The sequence below is a fragment of the Hemiscyllium ocellatum genome, chromosome 28, assembly GCF_020745735.1.
Source record: "Hemiscyllium ocellatum isolate sHemOce1 chromosome 28, sHemOce1.pat.X.cur, whole genome shotgun sequence".
NCBI lineage: Eukaryota > Metazoa > Chordata > Chondrichthyes > Orectolobiformes > Hemiscylliidae > Hemiscyllium > Hemiscyllium ocellatum.
This window is the reverse complement of record NC_083428.1, coordinates 20,318,456-20,343,343: the sequence shown is the minus strand read 5'-3', so window position 1 is coordinate 20,343,343 and position 24,888 is coordinate 20,318,456. Positions and strand designations below refer to the sequence as shown.

Here is a 24,888-nt window from a genome sequence, read left to right as displayed (position 1 = left end):
AGATATACAGCACGGAAACAGATCCTTCCATCCAACTTGTCCATGCTGACTAGATATCCCAACCCAATCTAGTCCCATCTGCCAGCACCCGGCTCATATCCCTCCAAACCCTTCCTATTCATTACCCACCCAAATGCCTCTTAAATGTTACAATCATACTAACCTCCACCACTTCCCCTAGCAGCTCATTCCAAACAGGTACCATTCTGGCTGTGGAAAAAGTTGCCCCCGAGGTCTCTTTTGTATCTTTCCCCCCTCACCCTAAACCAATGCCCTCTCGTTCTGGACTCCCCAACCCCAGACTTTGCCTATTTACCCTATCCATGCTCTTCGTGATTTTATAAACCTCTACGGTCACCCCATTGCTTCTGACATTGGTGTTAAGCACCATCACTTTGCCACCGACAGCAAACAACCTCTAAATTTACTAAGCACTGAACAACTTCCTGAAGAAGGGCTTATGCCCGAAACGTCGATTCTCCTGCTTCTTTGATGCTGCCTGACCTGCTGCGCTTTTCCAGCAATACATTTTTCAGCTCTGATCTCCAGCATCTGCAGTCCTCACTTTCTCCTACCAAACAACTATGCGCCAATGTAACTAACTTAATACTGTCTTTCAAAGCTATTTTCAGTTATTTAAAGGCAGGTTACTCTCAGGTGATTAACGAGAGATTATTAAAATGTTCATTTTGTGGCAAAACCCTGCTTCACCCATATTAATGAAACTGCATTAGATTAGAACATTTTAATTTCAAAATTTGTGGTAATTATGTTCTAAAACACCACCCAAGTGCACTGGTGCATAGCGAAATTTATTTTTTGGCAGAAATGCAAATGAATTTTCAGAGATTTGGTAAGAAAAATAAACTTTGAAACAAGCCAAACATGACAATATAATCTGTACCCAGATCACAATTTGAACGCGAAAAAAGACTTGTGTGCAAGAATAAATACTGGTAATAATTCCAATGTTGTACAATATTAGCCTGATCTTCTTCCAAAAACAAATCAGGAGGGCAGTACTGTTCAGTGTCCTGGTCAACATTTGCCAATGCCCTATTTCTGAAACTACAAAGTGATAGCATTTTAAAAGTACTTTTGTACTAGCTTGTAAAGTGCCTTCTTTCCTTTATTCATCAACCAATGTAATTCAGAAAATTATATCTAGCCTTTGAGAGATTACAGCTGCAGTGTGTCTATAGTCCTTACTTCTTATTTGAAAAAGAATCAGTTATTAAAAGTGGAAAGGATAATTCCAAGATTAATTCTCAAATTAAAAGGGGACAGGAGTATGAGGGATGACTAAACATATATGAAGAGTAGCAATTTTATTGAAGATTTATGTGAAGACTTTGTTGAATGTAGAATCAGATAAAAATTTAATAACCAGGCTCACAACTTTAAAGTTAAAGAATAACAGATATGTCACAAGACTCAAAAAAAGAGGGGATTATGAAAATTCTAGTCAGCGAATACAAATCACATTTGGAAATGAAATGAATCAGGTATTCTTGAAAAAAATAAGGTATTCTTAAGAGAAACCAGATAAGTAACCTGTCATGCCCGAAATGTGCCAGCATTTCTCAAAATGATGAGATACCTAAACAGTGGAGGAGCTGCTTTACAGCTATATTAAAGCAAGAACGAACATAGTCCACATCTTAGATAAAAGCATAATGAACAAAACATCCTCCACATGGTAAATTTTACTAGATGCAGGGTCTTCTACATTCAGGATGCAAAGTGAAGTCACTGAGTTGGAATTACAGTTGCCTTCCCTAAAGTGCCACACCCTCACTACTTACCACATGGAAAACTATGACATGCCTTATCGTGATTTAGTCCAACTAAACGCCACGTGGCCCAGCCTGTTTGCAAGTGTGATTCCCTTTACCTGCAAGATTGGATCAGAGGTGCGAATGTTTTCTGCTTAAGCTGCCTTGTATTTCTTTAACATAGCTTCTTCAAAGTTGTCATAGCAGCCATTCTTATCCTCCTTGCTGCTGAACAGGATAACCACTTATTGAATGCACAAGATAGTTTTTTTAAATCCTTCAGAACCACTGGGCAACTCAAATGGTGGAATCTCTCAGCTCCTTAGTGATATCAACTTTTTATGTCACACTATGGCTTTTCACTGGCAGCATCAGCTTGACTTGTTTTGATTGAAAACATTTCACTTCCTCACAGGTTCAGCCATACTGCAGGGTTTGAATATCCTTTTGTTGGGAGATCTTGAAGTCAGACGATAGCCTACTCAGAACTCTTGATATTATGCTCTACCATGGCTTAATTTCTCTCTGCTATCTGGCTGGTGTCTGTGGCTGGCAATTTCAACAACTGGAGAAACCATAAGTTAAGTTTTTTAAAATTCTGAATTCTTTCACCTCCTATAACTCAAAAGGCCACAAGCAAAAAGTTAAAAAAGAATATGCCACAAATTTTTAAAAATTGAATTTTTATTCATTTCCAAAGTTACTCCACTTCTAACCAGTGATTAATCTTAGAAATAATTTAATTATATCTTTATTTATATGTAAATTTGACTTTACAGTCAGTTTTAGACTTCTACCTCTGAGAAAACGACAGCAACGGATAGATGAACAACCTTATCACAACACTATGATGGAGGAGGCCATTCAGGTTTGGGGACAGGGATAGTAAGAAGGAATGTGGCAACAGAAGACATTCCTGTCAAACAAATTACTGCAGAGAGTTGTGTCAATTAACAAGAATTCTGTTCTGTCTGCCTGGCACCATGGGTTCTGGAGATCTCACAGCTAAACATCTGAAGCAGAAGAGGAAGGAATTAGAAGCTAAATAAGAATGAACCAAAAAAAAGTTATAATATCTGGATTATAATTTCAGCAGATTCAGAAATCAACACATGGCTAAAAAGGAGTGGCAAAGGATGCCAGAAAGAGGTTTGAAACAGAAAGGGATTGTACTATTGAGATGGACTCTGCTTGTACAATTCTGATGAAAGGCTTATGCCCAAAACGTTGATTCTCCTGCTCCTCAAAGGCTGCTTGACATGCTGTGGCATGGAAAAGCACACTTTTCGACTTGTGCAATTCCGGCCAGAGCAGAAGGGATAAGCGGGGTGTACTTCCAAAGATTTAAGTTAAGTTGGGCGATTTGTGGAATGTGCCAACGACAAAAGCAGTGGGATAACAGGTCAAACACATGCAAAAGAAATTTGAAATCATCCTTCAGATGTTGCAGGCAATAGGAAATCTAAATTAAACCTCAGAGCAAGGGAGTAAGAGGAGCATAGCAGTTTACAAAAACTTGACTGTGCAAATTCAAGTTGAAGAATATAGCATAGTAGTCATTACTGAGACACATTTAAATGCTCAAAAATGCAACAAAACACACTTGCTTTAAAAGATCTATAGGAAAGACAGAAAATGGTAGTAGGGTTGGAGTAGCCATTGTGACTAAAAACAAACATCAAAAGAATAAGGTAAGCAGGTAGTGAAGATTTTATGGGTAGAATTAAAACATGAATTTAAGACATTTTCTTGATAGCAGCTGTGAAGTTGCGATTGTGTAAATGCAAAGATCAAACTATCAGGTGGTAAAAATGGATTGGTTTTAACGGGAACTCGAACTTCATATTGACTGGATTAAGTGGACTAGCTAATAGCAATCATAACACAATAACCTAACACAGCCAAGATGCTAGCATCAAAAGAATAAGGTAAGCAGGTAGTGAAGATTGCTTTCTGACACGAGGTGGAGACAGTTCCTAGGAACCAGACAAACCTATTAAATGAAAAAAAATAGGATAATGAGATGGATTTAAAAAAAAAGAATTAACTGCGACAGAGGAAAAGGAGAAAAGAGCTCCAAGAGTCAAAGATGTCAGATAACTAGAGAGATAAAAGATTAAACTAAAAGGGCTAAAAGATAAAACTGAAGTATGCAAAAATAGCAAGATCCTAGAGAAGGAAATGATACAAATCACAGAATAAAGGTGGCAAACAGGGTCCCAAATAGGTGTTTCTCCAAAGTTTTCTTTACTCAAACTTAAGACCTTTTAAAAGCACACTATTTCAGAAAGGTGTTTCAGGAAAACAAAGAGAATGAAGGCCAGTTAGCCTGACATTTGTAGTCAAGCAATTGCAAGAACCTATAATTAAGATAGCACGTTTGAAAATTAAATTCAGGTCAGGCAGACAACATAGATTTGGAAAGAGTAGAACTGGCTACAGAAACCTATTTAGATATTGAAAAGGCGACTAAGAATGAAGGGGGAATATCTATGGATGTCATTGGCAAGGTAAGTAGTTGACCTGGTTACACAACTTTTTCACGCAGAGGGTGGTACGTGTATGGAATGAGCTGCCAGAGGAAGTGGTGGAGGCTGGTACAATTGCAACATTTAAGAGGCATTTGGATGGGTATATGAATAGGAAGGGTTTGGAGGGATATGGGCCAGGTGCTGGCAGGTGGGACTAGATTGGGTTGGGATATCTGGCTAGCATGGACGGTTGAACCGAAGGGTCTGTTTCCATGCTGTACATCTCGATGACTCTATGACATACAATGATCATTGTTGGGGCTTCACAATATGACAAGGATCGAAAACCACATATTCAAAGATGCTGATGACTCAAATGATAGATGGCATTATAGATACAGATTATAGATACAGAAGGAAGCAAAAATTACAAAATATTGACAGATTATTTGAACAGAAAAATGTAACTAACTGACTTCACTGGAAATAAGTGTACACCTGAATAAAAATGGGCAAAGCAAAGCAATCAGCAGACTTGGGAGCAATTTTGTTTTTTTTTAAAAAGGCGTGAACTTAAACATGACTTAGATATTTAACTAAAGTACTTAAATAATTGTTTAGCAGTAGAGAACTGGGGTACTGCTGAAAAATACATTTTGTTAAGCAGCGACCTTGCATTTGTCAGCACAATTTGCAAGAATAGCAATTCAAGGAGAAAAGCAAACAATTGTACTGTATGAGAGGAGTATGTTGATTGATTGGTGGGTGGAACTCTGGTAAAGACATTGCCTTGGAAAATGCACAAATTAATGCTGATTGACAGTTAACTGTCAGGCTGTTTAAATTTTAAACAAGGGAGGTTGAAAGGGCAATGTCGTGATCAAATTACTGGGAAACGAACCAGGAAATGGCTTTTGCCTATGTTGAAGAGTTGAAACAGATTGGGTATATGTAGATGCTATTTCTGCCCTTTAAAAGTGGTACTGCACCTCCTTTTCCTTTTTGCCCATTCTTCCTAAATGCTGAAGAATATCCTTGACCATCAGTTTACAAACCTGGTCATCCTATTGCCATGTCTTCATTATAGGAATTTTTAAAAAACATTTTCTCATGTGTGATTCAAACCATCAAACTTTCCCGAATACCACGTGTATTCAGATTGACTGCCTTGAACTACTTTTTAAATATGCTTTACTGAGCCTATTTGATACAAACCTATACTTCAACCATCTTCTATTTTTTGATTTTTATTTACTTTACTTTACCAGTTTCACCTTCAGGTTTTCATCACCGTGCAAATTTATTTTAAAGCCTCTGGAACATCACCAGTGAGGTTGTTAGCCCCAGTGCAGCTAAGCAGCAACTTGTGCACATCTCAACTGCTCAGTACAGGAGGCCCTATTTGCTTGGACTAATGTGGCAGTCATCCATTCTCATTTTGTCTCCAAATACCTAACCTGTACTTCTGTGGGAAAGGGAATTTCTAGATTTTTACCCTCACTGTGGCTACAAAGGATGGAACATTTTCCACTTGTTTGGATTGGTGCAGCTCCAGGAACACTCAAGAAGCTTAACACCATCTTGTAAGAAGCATCTTGAATTTCTCTTCCTTCACTAATAACTCCCTGACGTAGTAGAGTGTACCATCTACTAGATGCCCTACAGTAACTAACATACAAAGTCTCCTTCAACAGTACCTTCCACATGCACAACTTCCATTGCCTAGGAGGACATCAGCAGATGCTTGCGAGCATCACCACTTGCAAATTCTCAAGTCATGTATACCCTGAAATCATGCAAATAGAGTAACAATCTAGGAACTCCCTCCTCCACAGAACTACAGCCTTTCCTACTCCTCAAAGATTGCCATATCACAAGAAGGTAGCTCAACTCCTTGTCCAGGCAATAAGTGATGAACAAATGCCGATCTCTCATTGCTCACTGGAGTTTAAGAGGAGAGTTCCAACTTGTTGAGCTTTTACTGATAATACAACCCTTCACATAAGGATCATCATTGCAAATCTTCTCTGAATTGCCTCCAATAAAATGATATCTTTCTTTCAATAAGGGGACCAAAACTCTCTCAGTCCTTCAGATGTGTTCTCACCAGCATCATGTATAGTTGCAGGAAGACATCCCTATTCTCATACTCAACTCCCTTAATAGTCATGCCGCTACACCCAGTTTGCTAGCCTAATTCACTAACTCAACCAAATTCAAACAACATTTCCAATACTCACTAAATTGGAATCCTTATTTGGTCTATTGAGGTTTTGTTTAAACATTCAGCATTTTTTGGGCTGGGCTCAGGTACCTGTTGGTAGAGGTGGTGGTACTCCAACAGTGGCAGAGTGCGGGGTCTCAGGGAACCTGAATCTGCAGACTGAGGGGTGGACTTTGTAGCTTTGTTTCTCTGGAGAGAACCAGGTAAGGGAGTGATTTATACATTTCCTTTTCTTTTGACTGTTTCATTTATTTCTGCTTGTATTTTTAGTCTTGCCTTTGGTATACTAAGATGGCACCAGAGAATGGCAACGTCATATATTTTTCACTGTACTCAAATACACATTACAATAAAATCTAAATCTAAAATCTACACAAAACTGAGGCAAGTGACAATATGTACATTGGACTAAGTAGAACACCAGAACACAAAAGGATAGAGATTATTCAGAATATACAAGTTTATCTTTGGTAACCAGGCTAAGTACCAATTATTTCAATGACTTTAAATTTCATTAATGGGATAAGCATCACTGGCTAGGCCAATATTTATTGCCAACCCCAAGCCCCTGATCGGAGGGGCTTGCTAGGCCATTTCAAAGGGAAATTAAAAGAGTCAATCACATGGCTGTTAGTCTGAAGTCACACTTGGGCCTGACCAGGGAAGTACTATTAGAATGTCATTCCCTGAAGGTCAATAGTGATTAGTTTTTACAAAAATGGTTACCATTAGACCTTTCATTTCAAATTTTTTTAAAAATCTGAATTCAAATTCTACCATCTGCTATGGTGGCTTTTGAACTCGGGCCCACAAAGCTTTACCTAGGTCTCTGGATTACTTCGTGACAAAACTATTGCTGTACCTTCTATTTATTAGACATTCTGTTTGTAACAGTCAAACGTACAAATCCAACTCAATTGTTCATGGAAATAAAAGGAATCAGCAATTCTGATGTTTCTTACCTAGACGAAGCTCTCCAAAATTCCCACATCCAATCTTTTTCCCCACGCGGAAGTTGGGACCAACCATTAAGACTCCAGAACTGGTCCCTGTACTCCGGCCACAATTGGTTCCGCGCCCGCCAGATTTTGACATTCTTCTCGTTTCTTCCGTGTCACCCCTCCCCCCTCTCTTATCAAAATCCATAAGTTTGTGGTAGCCTGGCTTCTCCACGGTTACTTTGCCATGCAAACCAATGCCAAAACTTGGAATTTTAGAATATCATCACGATTAAAACGATGGGCTACTACAAGTTTAGCACCACCAAAGGTCTCGACAAATCTTCCGTTTTTGTCTTCTTTTGTACATCTTTTGAGAGACAACACATCCTTAGGTCAAAGTGACAATACAGATGGAACAGCTGAATTCTTTCACGTTCCTTCTTTCGTGTAGCCCTACAAAACAAAATAAATCAATGAGCATATTTTGATGATAAAACAGTCTCAATGTTAGTGAATGACATGCCTAATAATTCTTTTGTATTCTGCAGGAAAACTGTAGGAGTTTGCAATAATTGAAGGATGATGTCAACTTGATCAATGTTGACACATAAGCAAAATACTACGAGGATGTAGTAAATCTGAAATAGAAACAGGAAACACTTGAAATATTCAGTGGGTCAGGATACATCTAATGAGGGGAAAAACAGAGTTAAAGTTTCCAAGTCATCACCCAAAGACATAAGGCTGAATTTGTAATATGCGCATACTCCAACTTTAAGTGCATTTAAGTCGTCAATAGACAAGCATATGGATTTACATGGAATAATGTAGGTGAGATGGGCTTCAGATTGCTACGACAGGTTGGCACAACATCAAAGACCGAAGGGCCAGTACTGCGCTGTAATGTTCGATGTTCGATATTTGAAATTAGAATTGTATTTTTTAATTTTGTGAACGTTTGCAGTTTAAACCATAAGGCACTAAGATTGTATTGCCACAATTCAACCTAGCTTTGCTATCAAAAAGGAGGAGAAAAAGTTTGCTCTAAGTTAATCACAAATTCCTCCTTTTGGTAACTAGCTAACAAACGATATAGGGAACCAACAAGCCCAACTTTGTTTTATCTATTTTTGTTATGGAACAAATATTGCAGATGTTGCTGGATGTCTTCTTACATGGCATGATTAGACTACAGATGGGATCATACCTTTACTTATTTACACTCCACAGCACTGAATTAATATTGCAATGCTCTTAGGATATAATCTAATTTTCATATTCCAAAGCTGCTCAATTCAAGTGAGTGAAAATAATTTTGACACTAAATTTGCTGTGTTATTGCATTGACTAACTTAAACTATCAGATATTCATTTTTTCAGCACAGAACTAAATTCCTGAATTTGCTTCCAATACTAGTACCTACTGCTGCAATTAATGTTAAAACAATTCTACCTTATATTGATGCTGTCAAAGCCAGTGCTTTCTGGATATATGCCATAGCTAAAGATGATATGAGAAACTCCACATACTCAAAACGGAGCACTTTAATTCCTCCATTTAGAAGTCTCCGTAGTTGTTGTAAAAAGATGATAAAACCTTTGAATGTAGCAAATCTAAGCTGGAGCTTAGCATCCAGGACTTCATGAAGTTCTGTATAAAGGGTGGCATTCAATAATCAAAATTTTCATTGTCCCATGGCAGATTGGTTTAGATGCAGTGGATGGCAGGAGATAAAATATCCATAAAACTTGCTAAAAATATTTTGGTCAGATGCTTGGAAACATTTTGGAGCAATATATTGCATCTGATCACAAAATTCCAAAGATGACCAACTTAGTCCCTAACATTGAAGCAAATTTAGCCCTTGAGGATTTTGTCATCTTCACACTAGTTAGTTACAAATCATTGTTGAATATTTCTCAACAGCAGAAGCCTAGAGTACTACTATTAATTCATTGAATCATGTAGTCAGAGATATGTGAACTGCAACAGGAATTTCTTTATTCCTCCAAGTTAAAGCAGCTTTGCAGTGTGGACCATAGCAGCAAACAGTTCCACTTAGCTTTTACAATGCTTTTGGAGAAGGCTTCACATCGACAATAACTCAGCAAAAACAGATACAAGAATACCAATTAATGAAAGGTATCATCATCTGAATCTAATTTACAAAACAGAAGTACTATTTTCTCGCTTGTGCATCAGAATTAAATATGTAAACCATGCTCAACTACTGTCATGATCTCTAGTCATCATTGACAAGCAAAGTGGCAGTGGGAGCTAAAACAAAATTTAAAACTTTGAGCACTTCCTGAGTTTGCTTCCAGTACTAGATAACAATGCTTCATAAAATGTACTTTAGTACCATGGTTTGCCAAACTGTTCACAATATATTAATCTTCACTGGGACAGAATAAATTGCAAAGAAGAGAGAAAGAAAACAGAAGATAAAGATTTAAAGTGCTAAAGAGAAGGAGGGTTACAGATGTGCTGAAATCAAATTAATCAGCATTGCAGTAGGTTAAAAACTTTAAAATACACTTACTCAAAGATCTTATTCAGATATAGAATCAATTTATTCTAATTTTCTTGAGAAAGCTTTCAATTACATATTTGTTTAAATTGAGTGCATTGATAAAATTTTGTTCAACGACTCAGGTGTTCATTTCTATGCTGACCTTCCCACCCAATGCTGATGAGCAAAATAAACTTCACTTTAAAATTCTATTGGAAGAGTGGGATTGTGCTGCCTTCCTACCTCAAAAACCAAACAAGCTACTCAAATACCTACAGCTTCATTCTAAGAAAAAGCAAAATATAACAAATCCCAGAAACAAATCAACAGGGTAGATATCATTTGTGCAGAGGAAAGTTTTGGCTTAACATATTAGGTACCACCTAATATGCTGAGTGACTAGAGGCTTTTCTATTCCAAAATAACTACACAGTCAATGTTGTATTGTGTATATACATACATACATACATACATACCAGTACTGCTAGAGAGAGAACAGTTGTACTGTTAAACATTGCATTTGTTATAATTTAAAAATATTCAAGCTTAAACCATTTCATTCTGGTTAAATGTTGGCCAAACAATACAATCTAATTGGCTATTTTGCTGAGAACTATTTGGGTTTCTAAATAATAAAAACAAAAGTAAACCTGGAAGTACCCCTGACCCAAATGTATCATTTTAGTGCATTATTGAAATGACATACATGTCTTGATCTTTTTACCCTTGGAACTCAAAAGCAGTGAAGTGCATCTCTTAAGAGTGAATTTGAGTAATTAAATAGTAGAAACAGCAGCAACATTACTACTGATGGAGAGTTTAACAAAATCTCAGCATTATCAAAATTCGAATAGTGAAGTTCCCTAGATGCCCTGGCCAAAATTAGCTCTGCAATTAGCTTTCAGTTTATTTATAATTCACAAAACCTTTTCTTAAAAAGAAAAAAATGCTGGACAAACTCAACAGGTCAGGCAGCGTATGTGGAGAGAGAAAAATAGTGCCAAGTTGTGCATCTGACATGACTCTACGTAGTCAGACCTGCTGAGTTTCTCCAGTATTACCCTTTTATTTCTGATATTCTGCATTGGCACTACTTTGCTTTTGTTTGTGAATTATGCTGGATAAGGTCAGGGCCACCTCTGGTCAGACCAAAAGAATCTGTTCCAAACAATTCCTTTCAGAATTGCAAATAGGAACCAATGGACATTTAGTTTCAAAGAGTGCTTAGTACAAACAATAATTAGAACAACATTGTCTGACACATGAATACTGGTGAGTGATGAGTCAAAGTATGGAAGAAAGTTTACAAAAACAAACTTAACTGGAAGAGAATCTTTACTCCAGATTTTCAGTATTATCCCTCAGTCTCAGTTAAGGTAGAACAAATTTCCTCTTGATTTTTATTCAGCATATTCTTCTAATCGACCTTTCAGAGATTTTTTGTTGTTACACACCACAGAAACAGGTGGGACATGAACCCAGGCCTCCCGATCCAGGGGTAGGGACACATGAGCTGTTAAATTACCTTTATCAATATCCACTACCTTCAGTATCTATGGGACTGAGATGAATTAGATTGCTACAGTACTTTGTTACAAACCATCTAATTAAGGTGGTGTTTAACATTCATCCATTCTAAAGTGTATTTACTAAGAATGTTTCCTACATTTCCATTAAGTATATGACCAGTTTTCCACTTCAGACTTGCTAAACCTTGAAAGCACACAAGAGGAAAAAGAATTTTAAATGCAAAGCAGATAAAAATACCCTAACAACAAACTTTGAAAATTTACAGCAGCAATTTTGAGCTTCCAACCATCTCACTCCCTTTGAACTTTACACATATTTATCACTAATAAAGTCATCGCATCTTTAGAGACAATAAATGATGTAATAGGCAATTGGATAGGTACATGGATGGGTGCTTAATCTAGGATAGATGTTCGGCACAACATCGTGGGCCGAAGGGCCTGTTCTGTGCTGTATTGTTCTATGTTCTATGTTATTAAGTGTGAAGAATCTGTTCTTCAATTGGAGGATGGCATCAATTCCTTTTGAATATACCAGCACTAATCTATATGCAAAGGCTATGTGGGATAGGTATGTGGTTGAGGAAAAACTCTATTCTGAAACTGGAATACAATTCAACCCTTGAGGGCATTGGTCAAGCAGATGGGAAAGCTACAGAAAAATATCAAATTGGAAAAAGCTCTTTTGTAAAGCAGCTTAAAAGCTCGTTACCCTACCATAATTCTGAATACCATATCACTAAAAGAACCACAACATTGAAAGGTTAATATACATGCCAGTAATGCAGTAGCAGCCTTGGGAATATCAGCATTGGAGCAAAATACTATTATAGCATCAATTGTGGTTCATACTTTTCTTACATGGGAAGCTCTTCTCAATAGGAAGTCACTTCTCAATCAATATGAACAATGCACAGTGAACAGAAATTAACAAATTATTCGAAAAGTGAAGCCAATACTTTTTGTAATACAATGCCTTTTGAGTTTGCCTGGAGAGTTTTTTTCACATTGTCAACGCTCATGGTGGCATCATCTCTCCTTTCCTTTCATTTTTTGAAATGGACACTGATGTATATTCTTCCCCAGACAACCAAATAGGAATATTGTAACTTGACTTTTTGGACAGAAAGAAAAAATTCTGGAAAAATTGATCCGGTTCTTCTAAATGCATCCATTACACACCAGCATCACTTGCACCAGCAGATTGAGCTAATCAAATACCATGGCGAAACAAAACCCAGCAATCTGAAGATCATAATCAGTTAAATGAGCTTTACAATGAAAGACAGACAGGAATGAAGAGAAAACGGAGTTAGGTTTCACACAGTCAACAGTCCAAGGAAACCCATGTCTCGACTAGTCAAAATGTTCTGTTGGTGTTCAGTTTGCTTTCAAATAAAAGGCATTTTCGGAAATTTCACTCATGATTAAAAATGACCGACATTAGAAAAATGTCAAATCACACATTTTCCTGATGTGAAGGCATGTTTTAATCAAAACTGGTCAGACCACATTTCAAACGCAGTATTCTAAAAGTTCTTTTAAGTCTGAACTCCTTGCTTATAGGAAAGAAGTTGTGAAACTTGAAAACATTCAGAAACCATTTACAACGATATTGCCAGGGTTGGAGGGATTGAGCTATAGGGAGAGGCTGAATAGTTTGAGATATTTTTCCTCCCCTGGTGTGTCAGAGGCTTTTTGGTAATCTTACAGACATTTATAAAATCAAGAGGGGCATGGATACGGTGAATAGCCAAGGCTTTTTACCTCAGAATAGGAGAGAGTACAAAACTAAAAAGGCATAATTTTAAAAGGTGAGAGAGGAGAGATCTAAAAGGGACCAAAGAAGTAACTTTTTCACATGGAGGGGGCATGTGTGGGACAAGCTGCCAGAAGAAATGATGGGGGTGTGAATAAGGAGGGTTTAGAGGGATAAGAGCCAAATGCTGGCAAATGGGACTAGGTCAGTTTAAGATATCAGGTTGGCATTGGTGATTTGGATCAAAGGGTCTATTTCCGTGCTGTACAACTCTTTGACTGACTAAAACAGCAAGTAAAATGCCAAGATTTAGGTGACTTTTGTAATTTCTACACATACTTGCACTGAATGGTGGAGTGGGCTTGAAGGGTTAAACAGCCTATTCCTGCTCTTATTTCCCATGTTCTTCTAGCAGCAACTGTCACCCAGTTGCCAGCGTCCACAATCTTTCTCCTTTATGTCTGCATAATAGAGGTGGAGAGAGAGAGATTTGGAACCCAGGGGTGAGTTCACTGTAATGATGATGACTGGGTATACACAACCATTATCCATCTCATGAACCCAACTGAGCTAATGTAGCCAATGTCAGCTTAGCAAGTAGCACACTTCCGAATTTCATTGATTGTAACCTTATCCAGCAAAGAAATGTGAAGGATATATCTGAGACATAGTGCTCCTATGGTGCAGTGATATTGCCCCTTCCTCTAGTTCCAGCCACTGTCCAGCATATCAAAACTGCTCAATTAAAAAATATTTTTGGAGACATCGAAGGACAAAATAGCATTCAACCTTTTATCCTACCTGGCCAATGTTGTCCACATCTCACCATTGTAAAGCATTGAGGACACAGGTTAGGTATAACAAACTGCCATTTATCTGAAATAACAATGTGAAGCTGGAGGCTCATGATAATTTCACATATTTGTCACAACACTGAAAAAAAAATGCATGGCAAACACTGCAGTTATGTCAAAGCTGAGTAATGTCATGGAACAAATTTAACCGAAAACCAAACTGCAAGTCTTTAGGAAATAGTGGAGCATCGCGGGAAAGGAAAAACTTCAAGAGCAGACACCAATCAACAGCTCTTTTTTTTTGTTATCAGTGAACATTAGCAAACAGAGCTAACTACATATTTGGGCTTTCAAAATCACAAATGTTACTGCACAGGCAGCCACCATTTGACCTACTGTATCTGCACCAGGTTTGCTAATAAGTATCATTACCAACTGCCAATTTCCTGCCTCTTCCCCATACACTTGCACATTAGATGCTTTACTCCAAGTAAAAATATCATCTTCTAGCTCTTGCAATCATATGATCCTATTAATAAAACCCAGGATACTATTATTAACTTCTTCCTTCTCCTACTCTACTACCTTCAATGCACATACACGATTAGGTCCCTCTCCTCCTGCACCTAATTTAGTATTGAATGTGCAGCTTACAGTGTTTGTCGATGTTCTTTCTACCAAAATGCATCACCTTGCAATTATCTGCCACCTATCCCTCACTCCTACACTTGTCTAATGTCCTTCCTTTTGAAGTTTTACACTATCCTTCTCAGTTTAAGATGCATCATCTGCAAACTTTGAAATTGGGTCCTGAAAAGCAGCATTTAAATCATTAATACATGTCAAGAAAAGTCAACATGCTAATACTGATTCCTGGGGAATTCCACTATAAAATCTTTTAAACAACCCCAACAAGTATTGATTGACCACTGCTTCCTATTGCCTATCACTCTTTGAATCCACATTGCTACAGCTTTTTTATTGAGTTAACTTTAACAAGTCAATTTTGTGGCACTGTACTAAACACCTTCTCAAAACTCATGTGCACCAATAAAAACAGTATTACCCTCATTGACCCTTTGTTACCTTTTCACCAAAAACTCTAGTTAGTTAAATATATTCTGCCTTTCACAAATCCATGCTGGCTTTTCAATTCACTTTTTCCACTTCAATGTGACTACTAAATCTCTCCCAAATAATTATTCTAAAATTTTCCAAACTAATTAAGTTAATTTGACAGATCTATAATTGCTGGCTTAACCTTGCAACCTTTTTTCAACAAGGATGTGACGTAGCAATTCCCCAATATTTTGGTACCTCCCAAGTCTAGGCAAGATCCTGGCTAACGCTCCTCTAGTTTCTTACCTCACTTCCTTCAATATCTTTCATATGCAATAGAAAATGATTGATCATTTGTGCAACACCAATTGTTCAATGCTTTTCCCTTCATTTCCCCACTTTAAACAACCTAGCTAAAACTCTCTTGTAATTCTACATGAATTACCATGCAGAAACATTTCATTTATATAGTCAAACATTGTGATTAATCTGACCGGATATTTATATCCGCTCACCACCTCTCCACCACACAGAAGGAAGACATCAAAATGTGAAGTGTAAACCAGAGATCCTTTGTTGAATGCATAAGAGGTACTGGAGTACAGACAGCACCTATGGGATGACATTTCGCCAAAGTCCTAACTCAGATAGACGTAAAGGATCCCATGTTACTACTTCAAGGAAGACCTATTTGTTCGGATGTCTAACATAGAATGATATACTTCACATTGTGTGGTACTGGCCTTTTTGTCCAATGGGATCACTAAAAAAAGTCTTTTGGCCACTTTCCCTTGATGCATATCTCTTTACCTCCAACCTTGATACTCGGCAGCAACTTCTGGAGCCAAGAGGCACTGGGTCTTCATGCCAATCAGTGTATGGACTCTCTAAGCAGCTGCATGCTTTAGACGGAATATTGCTCCTCATTTCCTGAGGCTTACCACCACTTATAGGGAACAGGTCTGAAAATGTGATGGAATACTTGCCATTTATCTGTATGAATCCAGCTGAACCATTCAAGAAGCTGAACACCAAAGCCAAAGCAGTTTCTCCACCACCTAAAAGCAGCATTGCAGCAACCGGTTAAAGCTCTTGTGACAGCACCTCCCAAACTCATGAAAGTTAGAAAATCAAGGACAGATGTGCCTGTAACCAGAAAGGTGGATTGAAGTGTGTATACTTCAATGCCAGAAGTATAAGGAATAAGGTAGGTGAACTTGCAGCGTGGGTTGGTACCTGGGACTTCGATGTTGTGGCCATTACAGAGACGTGGGTAGAACAGGGACAAGAATGGCTGTTGCACGTTCCAGGGTTCAAATGTTTTAGTAGGATCAGACATGGGGGTAAAAAAGGGGGAGGCGTGGCATTACTTGTCAAAGACAGTATCACAGCAGTGGAATGGACGATGGAAGAGGACTTGCCATCTGAGGTAGTTTGGGCTGAGGTTAGAAATAGGAAAGGTGAGGTCACCCTGTTAGGTGTTTTCTACAGGCCTCCTAATAGTCCTAGAGAAGTAGAGGATAATATTGCGAGGATGATTCAGGAAAAGAGTGAAGGTAGCAGGGTGGTTGTTATGGGGGACTTTAACTTCCCAGATATTGACTGGGAGAGCTATAGCTCGAGTTCATTAGATGGGTCGGTGTTTGTCCAATGTGTGCAGGAGGGTTTCCTGACACAATATGTCGACAGGCCAACAAGAGGGGAGGCTATATTGGATTTGGTTCTAGGTAATGAACCAGGCCAGGTGTTAAACTTGGAGGTAGGTGAGCACTTCGGGGACAGTGACCACAACTCGGTGACTTTTACTTTAGTGATGGAGAGGGATAATCGTGTGCCGCAGGGCAAGAGCTATAGCTGGGGGCAGGGAAATTATGATGCAGTGAGGCATGACTTAGGATGTGTGGATTGGAAAAACAGGCTTCAAGGGAAGAACACTAATGAGATGTGGGGAGTGTTCAAGGAGCAGCTACTGCGTGTCCTCGATAGGTATGTACCAGTCAGGCATGGTGTAAAGGGCCTTGTGAGGCAGCCGTGGTTTAGTAAGGAATTGGAGTCCCTTGTGAAAGGGAAGAAGGCGGCATATGTAAAGATGAGGCGTGAAGGTTCAGTAGGGGCGATTGAGTGTTATAAGGTAGCCAGGAAGGAGCTAAAGAGGGAGCTAAGAGAAGCGAGAAGGGGACATGAAAAGTCTTTAGCTGGTAGGATTAGGGAAAACCCAAAGGCTTTCTATAGATATGTCAAGAATAAAAGGATGACTAGGGTAGGTATCGGTCCAGTCAAGGATAGTAGTGGGAAGTTGTGTGTGGAGGCGGAGGAGATTGGAGAGACATTAAATCAGTACTTTTCCTCAGTATTCACTCAGGAACAGGACACTGTTGCTGATGTGAATATGGAATCACAAATAATTAGAATGGATGCCCTGGAAATATGCAGGGAAGAGGTTTTGGGAATATTGGAAAGGATGAATATAGATAAGTCTCCTGGGCCTGATGGCATTTACCCCAGGATCCTATGGGAAGCTAGGGAGGAGATAGCAGAGCCATTGGCCTGGATTTTTATGTCGTCGTTGTCAACAGGAATAGTACCAGAGGACTGGAGGATAGCGAATGTGGTCCCATTGTTCAAGAAAGGGAGTAGGGATAGCCCTAGCAACTATAGGCCAGTGAGTCTGACTTCAGTGGTGGGCAAAGTCTTAGAGAGAATGGTAAGGGATAAGATTTATGAACATCTGGGTAGGAATAACGTGATCAGGGATAGCCAGCATGGTTTTGTGAAGGGCAGGTCGTGCCTCACAAACCTTATTGAGTTCTTTGAGAAGGTGACCAAGGAAGTGGATGAGGGTAAAGCAGTAGATGTTGTGTATATGGATTTTAGTAAGGCGTTCGATAAGGTTCCCCATGGTAGGCTAATGCTAAAACTTCGGAGGTATGGCATTGAGGATACATTAGAGGTTTGGATTAGGAATTGGCTGGCTGGAAGGAGACAGAGGGTAGTAGTTGATGGATTATGTTCATCTTGGAGCGCAGTTACTAGCGGTGTACCACAAGGATCTGTTTTGGGACCATTGCTTTTTGTTATCTTTATAAATGATCTAGAGGAAGGACTTGAAAGCTGGGTAAGCAAGTTTGCGGATGACACAAAAGTCGGTGGAGTTGTGGATAGTGAGGAAGGAAGTGGTAGGTTACAGCGGGATATAGATAAGTTGCAGAGCTGGGCGGAAATGTGGCAAATGGAATTCAATGTAGCTAAGTGCGAAGTCGTTCACTTTGGTAGGAATAACAAGATGATGGATTACTGGGCTAATGGTAGGCTACTTGGTAGTGTGGATGAGCAGAGGGATCTTGGTGTCCATGTACACAGATCTCTGAAAGTTGCCACCCAGGTAAATAGTGCTGTGAGGAAGGCATATGGTGTACTGGGCTTTATTGGCAGAGGAATTGAGTTCCGGAGTCCTGAGGTCATGTTGCAGTTGTATAAGACTCTGGTGCGGCCTCATCTGGAGTATTGTGTGCAGTTTTGGTCGCCATACTATAGGAAGGATGTGGAAGCTTTAGAACGAGTGCAGAGGAGGTTTACCAGGATGTTGCCTGGAATGGTAGGAAGATCGTATGAGGAAAGGCTGAGGCACTTGGGGCTGTTCTCATTGGAGAAGAGAAGGTTTAGGGGAGATCTGATAGAAGTGTATAAGATGATTAGGGGTTTAGATAGGGTAGATACTAAGAACCTTTTACCGCTAATGGAGTCAGGTGTTACTAGGGGACATAGCTTTAAATTAAGGGGTGGTAGGTATAGGACAGAGGTTAGGGGTAGATTCTTCACACAGCGGGTTGTGAGTTCATGGAATGCCCTGCCCGTATCAGTGGTGAACTCTCCTTCTTTATGGTCATTTAAGCGGGCATTGGATAGGCATTTGGAAGTTATTGGGCTAGTATAGGCTAGGTAGGATTCGGTCGGCGCAACATCGAGGGCCGAAGGGCCTGTACTGCGCTGTATCCTTCTATGTTCTATGTAGATGTGTGGGAACACCAGCACCTGAAAAAAATGCCCTCAAGTCACTTCCAGGATGGGATGGCATACATGTCATGGTTCCTTCACTTCTGCTGAATCAAACTCTTGTAAATCCCTACCCAACAGTATTGTTAGTGTGCAGAAGTTTAACAAGTTAGCATATCACCACCTGCTTGAGGAGTAGTAAAGAGCAATAGTGATGGCCTGGTCATTGATGCACACATCATGAATTTTAAAAAATATCAAACACTGCAGGAGGTGGAGGACAGACGTCAACATATATGAAAAGGCACAGAATTAAAAAAAAGGCAGATGACTGAAGTCCGGGGTCAGACTTGTGATTCAACAGCTATGTTCAACAAAACAGTGAGTCAATCTGCACTTGATCTCTTAAATATAGAGGTCAGATTACACACAATATGGCTGCTACATGTGCCAAAGTGAATATTCAGTTACTCTGAAGGTTCTATTTAGAATTTAAGTTTCCAACTCTGAAATTCTTTGGTAATGCTGGTGAATCTAGACAAATTAAAATCAAATCTCAAAGCATTCAATTTTTCTACTGTTACTAAAAGGGTTATAGTAGTTAATAAGGTTACTCAATAAATAATACATTGTGATCTAACACCATTAATAAATGCAAGTAGCTAACACATGTACAGTCACTGTTTTTCAACAAAACTACAAATTGGACTGCATTACGCTAAATACTACACCCATTGTTGAAACATCATTAAAATGCTTTTCAAACAGTGGTCACACTCAAAAAGATATTTTAACCTGCCATTACTGAAATACTGCAATGTTTCACACAGAAATTTCCCAGACTCCAAAAATAAACAGTTACATCTGTGCTCCAATGATCCCCTTGTTTGTTTTACAGCAAACTGTTTTCATAAGTTCAATTAATGACCACTAAAGTATTTGTAATAGCCATCTTTCTTCTGATGCATTAAAATATTTGAATAACTAAAAAATTAAAAACACAACAGCTTATTCTGAAAAATTAGTTCCAACTCTATACAAGATTAAGCAAATAGAATATTGTAATGTGGGACTAAAGATCTACACTTGAATACAATAAACTACTTCACATTCTGGAACTTGCCACAATCTCCGAACAACCCAGATAACAGCACATTATACATCAAAATACAAAACTATGAAATAAAAGTACAACTGTTATATATCAAGAGACACAAAACATAAATGTTGAACTTGTACAAGTACTTATTTGGAGTACTGCAATTAATCTTTGACAGCCTATTATTGGAAAGAAAAAAGTGTAACACAGATTCAGATTCAATCAATGTTACCAGGATAGAAAGGTTAGTTATCAGTGGAATTTAGAAGACTAAATAGACCATTTCAGTCCAGTTTCCCCAGAGTTCAAAGAAGACATTAGTTGAAGTATGTGCGTTTTGGCTAATTGCCCCCTCACAATAATAAAACACAAATTCTATTGGACTTTGTTAAAAAAAAGGACTGATCTATTTTTATTGAGTTATGGGATGACAGATGGAGATAAACTTAGATAAATGTGAGGTATTGCATTTTGGTAAGATAAACCAGAATAGGACTTAGGGTCCTGGGGAGCATTGATGAGAGACCTAGGGAGGCGATTTAGGAGAAGATTTGTATCTCAGGTTGTAAATTGCCGCTGAAGTGCAATATTTGTTCTCAGATGTTTCATCATCACACGAGGTAACATCAGTGAGCCTCCGATTGCAATGTTCAAAGATTAAACAGCAATCTCTCTTTGGATATTGATGTAATTTTAAGAGTTAAACTGCGAGTGAACATTCTGAAAGTGGGTAGGGATGGCATTCATGCAGGAATGTAGATGACTTGCACTTCATTTGGGTGGCTATTTACTGCTTATTCTGCTACTGTCAAGCTAAACTCTCATTCAGTCTCTTTCATTCAGAAATGCTTTCTTGCCTTCCCCTGAAGCTAGGCAGGGGACACCTATATTATCTTTGGTGGGGAGGGGGGGGGGGAAGAGAGATTAGAGTCGTGATATCGCCTGCATAACGATTCCCCACGATTAGGGCATTAGAATCATCTCAGAGGTTGATCTCATCCTGCCATTGTATCTGTGGTGACATGTGACTGGGGGTTGTTTTGAGTGGCACGTGACTGTGGGGGAGCAGCCAGAGTATCTGAAAGCATGACCAAGGGGATAAAGGGGATGTGCTTTCTTTGTTCAGGACGTCACTGACTCGACCTTGCATACTTGCCGGGGGGGGGGGGGGTGGGGGGGGCAAAAGGGGGTAACCTATCTTGTACAACTTTAATAAACTTTAACTGTCCAGAAGTTGCTGTGTGCAAATTGCATGTCATGTGTGAAATGTCAGGAAGAGAACCTTATATGAAAAAGCACCAGTGTTCTGTCCCACTTGCTATTTATGTATCTTAGACCCACACAACAGACCAAGAACAAATCTATCCAAGTCAGGGAGCAAACTTACAACCAGACCTCGGGATGCAGATACATATGTTAAAAGTGGTGTCACAGGTGGTGAATACAGCATATGGCTTGTAGTCAAAGCACCAAGTACGGAGTTGTTATGTCTATACAAGACATTAGTGAGGCCACATTTGGAGTAGTGCATACAATTCTGGTTGCTCTGCTATAGGACGAATGTTACTAAACTGGGAAAAGTGCAAATAGGATTTATGAGGATGTTACTGAGACTGAAGTGTTTAAATTATAACGATAGGCTGAGACCTTTTCTTCTGGAGGGTATGAGGCTGAGGGGTGACATTATAGAGTCTTATAAATTCATCAGGAGCATTGATAAGGTGAACAGCAAAAGGCCTTTTCCCCAAGATAGGGTGTCCAAAAGTAGAGGCCATAGGTTTAAGATGAGTGGCACAGTGGTTAGCACTGCTGCCTCACAGCACCAGAGACCCGGGTTCAACTCCCGCCTTGGGCAACTGTGTGTGGAGTTTGCACATTCTCCCAGTGTCTGCATGGGTTTCCTCCCACAATCCAAAGATGTGCATGTTAGGTGAACTGGCCATGCTAAATTGCCCAGAGTGTTAGGTGACGGGCTAAATGTAGGGGAATGAGGCTGGGTATGTTGCTGTTCGGAGGGTCAGTGTGGACTTGTTGGGCTGAAGGGCCTGTTTCCACACTGCAAGTAATCTAATCTTTAAAAAGGTACATGAGGTGCAACCTTTTCACACAGAACGGTGTGTAAATGGAACAAATTGCCAGATGTAGTGGTAGATGGAGGTACAATTATAACATTTAAAAGGCATTTGGATAGGTACATGAATAGGAAAGGTTTAAAAGGAATATAGGCTGAACACAGGTAAATGGGAGCTGGTCATCATGAATGAGTTGGGCTGAAGGATCTGTTCCCATGCTATATGATTCTAAGGTGCCTCTGCTCCTACAATATTTATAATTTAACATTTTTAAAAATTCTTCAAGGGACGTACAAGTCACTGGCTTGAATAGCATTTATTTCCCATCCTTAGTTGTCTTTGAGAAGGTTTTGGTGAACTGTCACCTTATCAAGGGCAAATAGAGATGTGCAATAAACGCTGGTCCAGCCAGTGACACTCACATCCCATGAGAATTATAATAAAGTCTTAATTTCTAAATAGAGTGTGCACAACACTGGCAGGTACCTTCTATCTAGGTCCAAAATCAGAAAAGATTTTTAAAAAATAGTGTAGTAGACAGCTCAGATCCAAACAATAATGTGTATTATTGCAAGACATTATAGAAGTTTACTTCTTTCAGCTGCAAAAAAGCCAAGCAGTCACAGATTACCTCCACTTAGATGAGTTTCTAACTTGAGTGTTTGCTTTTCAGAACGGGGGAAGAAAGGAAAATTGGAATAGAACTATAAATCCGGAATAGAACTATAAATCCGGGAGCCAGAGGGGCAATTTTATATTCTGTAAAAAAAAATTATCCGACTGCTGCCTTGCACTTAGAACAGGCCACTATCAAAGCATCTCAAAGGAACCACAAAACCTTCCCACTGTTATCTGGCAGTTATGCTACACTGCACTGATACTAGAAAAAATAATAAATAACCTTTACATAGCAGATTTTTAGATTGAGGAAATGTACACCAAAACCAAAAAGTAATGGACTGATCCTTAAATACAAGGTGAAAAATTTGGGCTAATCTGTCATTAGTAATAATTGAATGCCAAGAACACAAAAACAACAATTCAAAAGGTAAGACAGGGAGAAAGAGTTAGGAACTTCATGGAGAAGGAGGACTGGACTGGAATGAAATCACCAAGCATAAAGAAAGAGAGTTAGCACAGTAACTTTAAAAATGCCAGAATTACACAGAAGCAACTTTTTTCCCCCAAATGCAATGAAAATATGTAACTGAGCAATTATACTCTTAAGTGAATGCTATTTCTACTTCTGTATCTAACTATTGCACAGTTTGACAAAAAAGGTTATGCCGTTTCATCATCTTAAAATAAATGGGCAAGATTTCTTGAGACTAAGTACATTCCCATCAGAACTATTCCAGTAGTGTTAACTTTTTATGGCAATTCCTAGTGTGGTTTACACAATCTAGGCAGGATGTGTGGATTCATTTGAAAGATGGCTTGAAGGCAGATTTGTCTCTTATGGTTCGAAGTCACACTCATTCTAGTTAAAGCTTTAGCACCTAAGGAAGATTTTATAGCTAAATATTTAATTTTAAAAGATGACATTTTTGAGACATTTTGGAAGAGTAAGGTAGACATAGCCAATTCTTGCCTTTATCCTCCAATTTTCAGCTCTAAAGAGAGAGAGCTTAGATTCATTACAAACCAATAGTACTAACATTGTTATGTTAGTAATACTGAACAAGTCAGATTCCAGAATGGAAACTAGCTTGACAGATTAAAGGCTGGCTTTCTTTATGGTTACATGGAGAACAAACATTTTCACAAGACATTGTTGTTAATATACATTTAAAAACAAAAGGAAAAAAAAATTACAAAACAAACCATACTCTACCATACAAAAACTATTAGAACAATCTCATCACTTCTACCTCAGCAATATTCTGACAGGCATTCAGACTTCAGTGAAGAGTCACTCCTACCTCCATTCAATAGCTCCTTGCACAGCTACAATTGGTTTCTTTTGAAAAATTTCTTTGGATCCACTCATTATTTTCTTCAGTAATTGCTTCCCCCCCCCCCCCCCCCCCCCACCCCCCCTCCCCAAGACTTAAAACATACCGCTAAAGCAATTGGCATTGCTTAAAAAAAAAGGTTCCTCAAAGGCATGTCCTCAACAGCCTGCTCCGACAGCTCCATGCCTTCTGCTTCTAGTTTTCTTTACATTGACTCCTTGGCAACTCAGAACTTCTCCACAGGCCTGACTGCTATTAACAGTGCTTCTTCACTCTGCATAAAAATGCTTCAGCACTCTCGCTGGAGTTCTTAAAACTCAAGTCAATGGATATACTGGGGCAATTATCTCCCTGGTGACTTACTGATCATTTCAAGTTACATAACTGGTCATAAATATTATTTTGAAATTCATGTTAAAAAAGTTACTTTGACCTTTTTAAAAGCAAAAGTTAGATTTTCACTGAATTGAAAACACAAATTGCATCTCGCTTCCAGTTTCAAATCCAAGTTCTCAAATAATCTTACAAACTTTTGTAATAACATCTGCAAAGTAGATTGCGTGGCTAGATGCCAACTCTCCAGTATAAAAATATGAATTGATCCACTGAATGAATTACATTTCAAATAATATTTGATCAAGTTTAAGATTTCACTGGGCAGGCAAACAAAAGTTTTATGCTTACTAGGTGGAGATGAATTTACA

At 38.8% G+C, this 24,888-nt stretch overlaps 1 protein-coding gene across 4 annotated transcripts in view; it reads right to left on the bottom strand.

Moving 5' to 3' along the window:
• LOC132829183 (casein kinase I) overlaps nucleotides 1–24,888 on the bottom strand; it is a 119,110-nt gene that overhangs the window by 51,719 nt on the left and 42,503 nt on the right. For all 4 annotated transcript variants that reach the window (XM_060846543.1, XM_060846545.1, XM_060846544.1 and 1 more), the window contains exon 2: nucleotides 7,433–7,864. In XM_060846543.1, coding sequence (XP_060702526.1) covers nucleotides 7,433–7,616 — 184 coding nt within the window. In that variant the 5' untranslated portion in view covers nucleotides 7,617–7,864. The remainder of the gene's footprint in view (nucleotides 1–7,432; nucleotides 7,865–24,888) is intronic.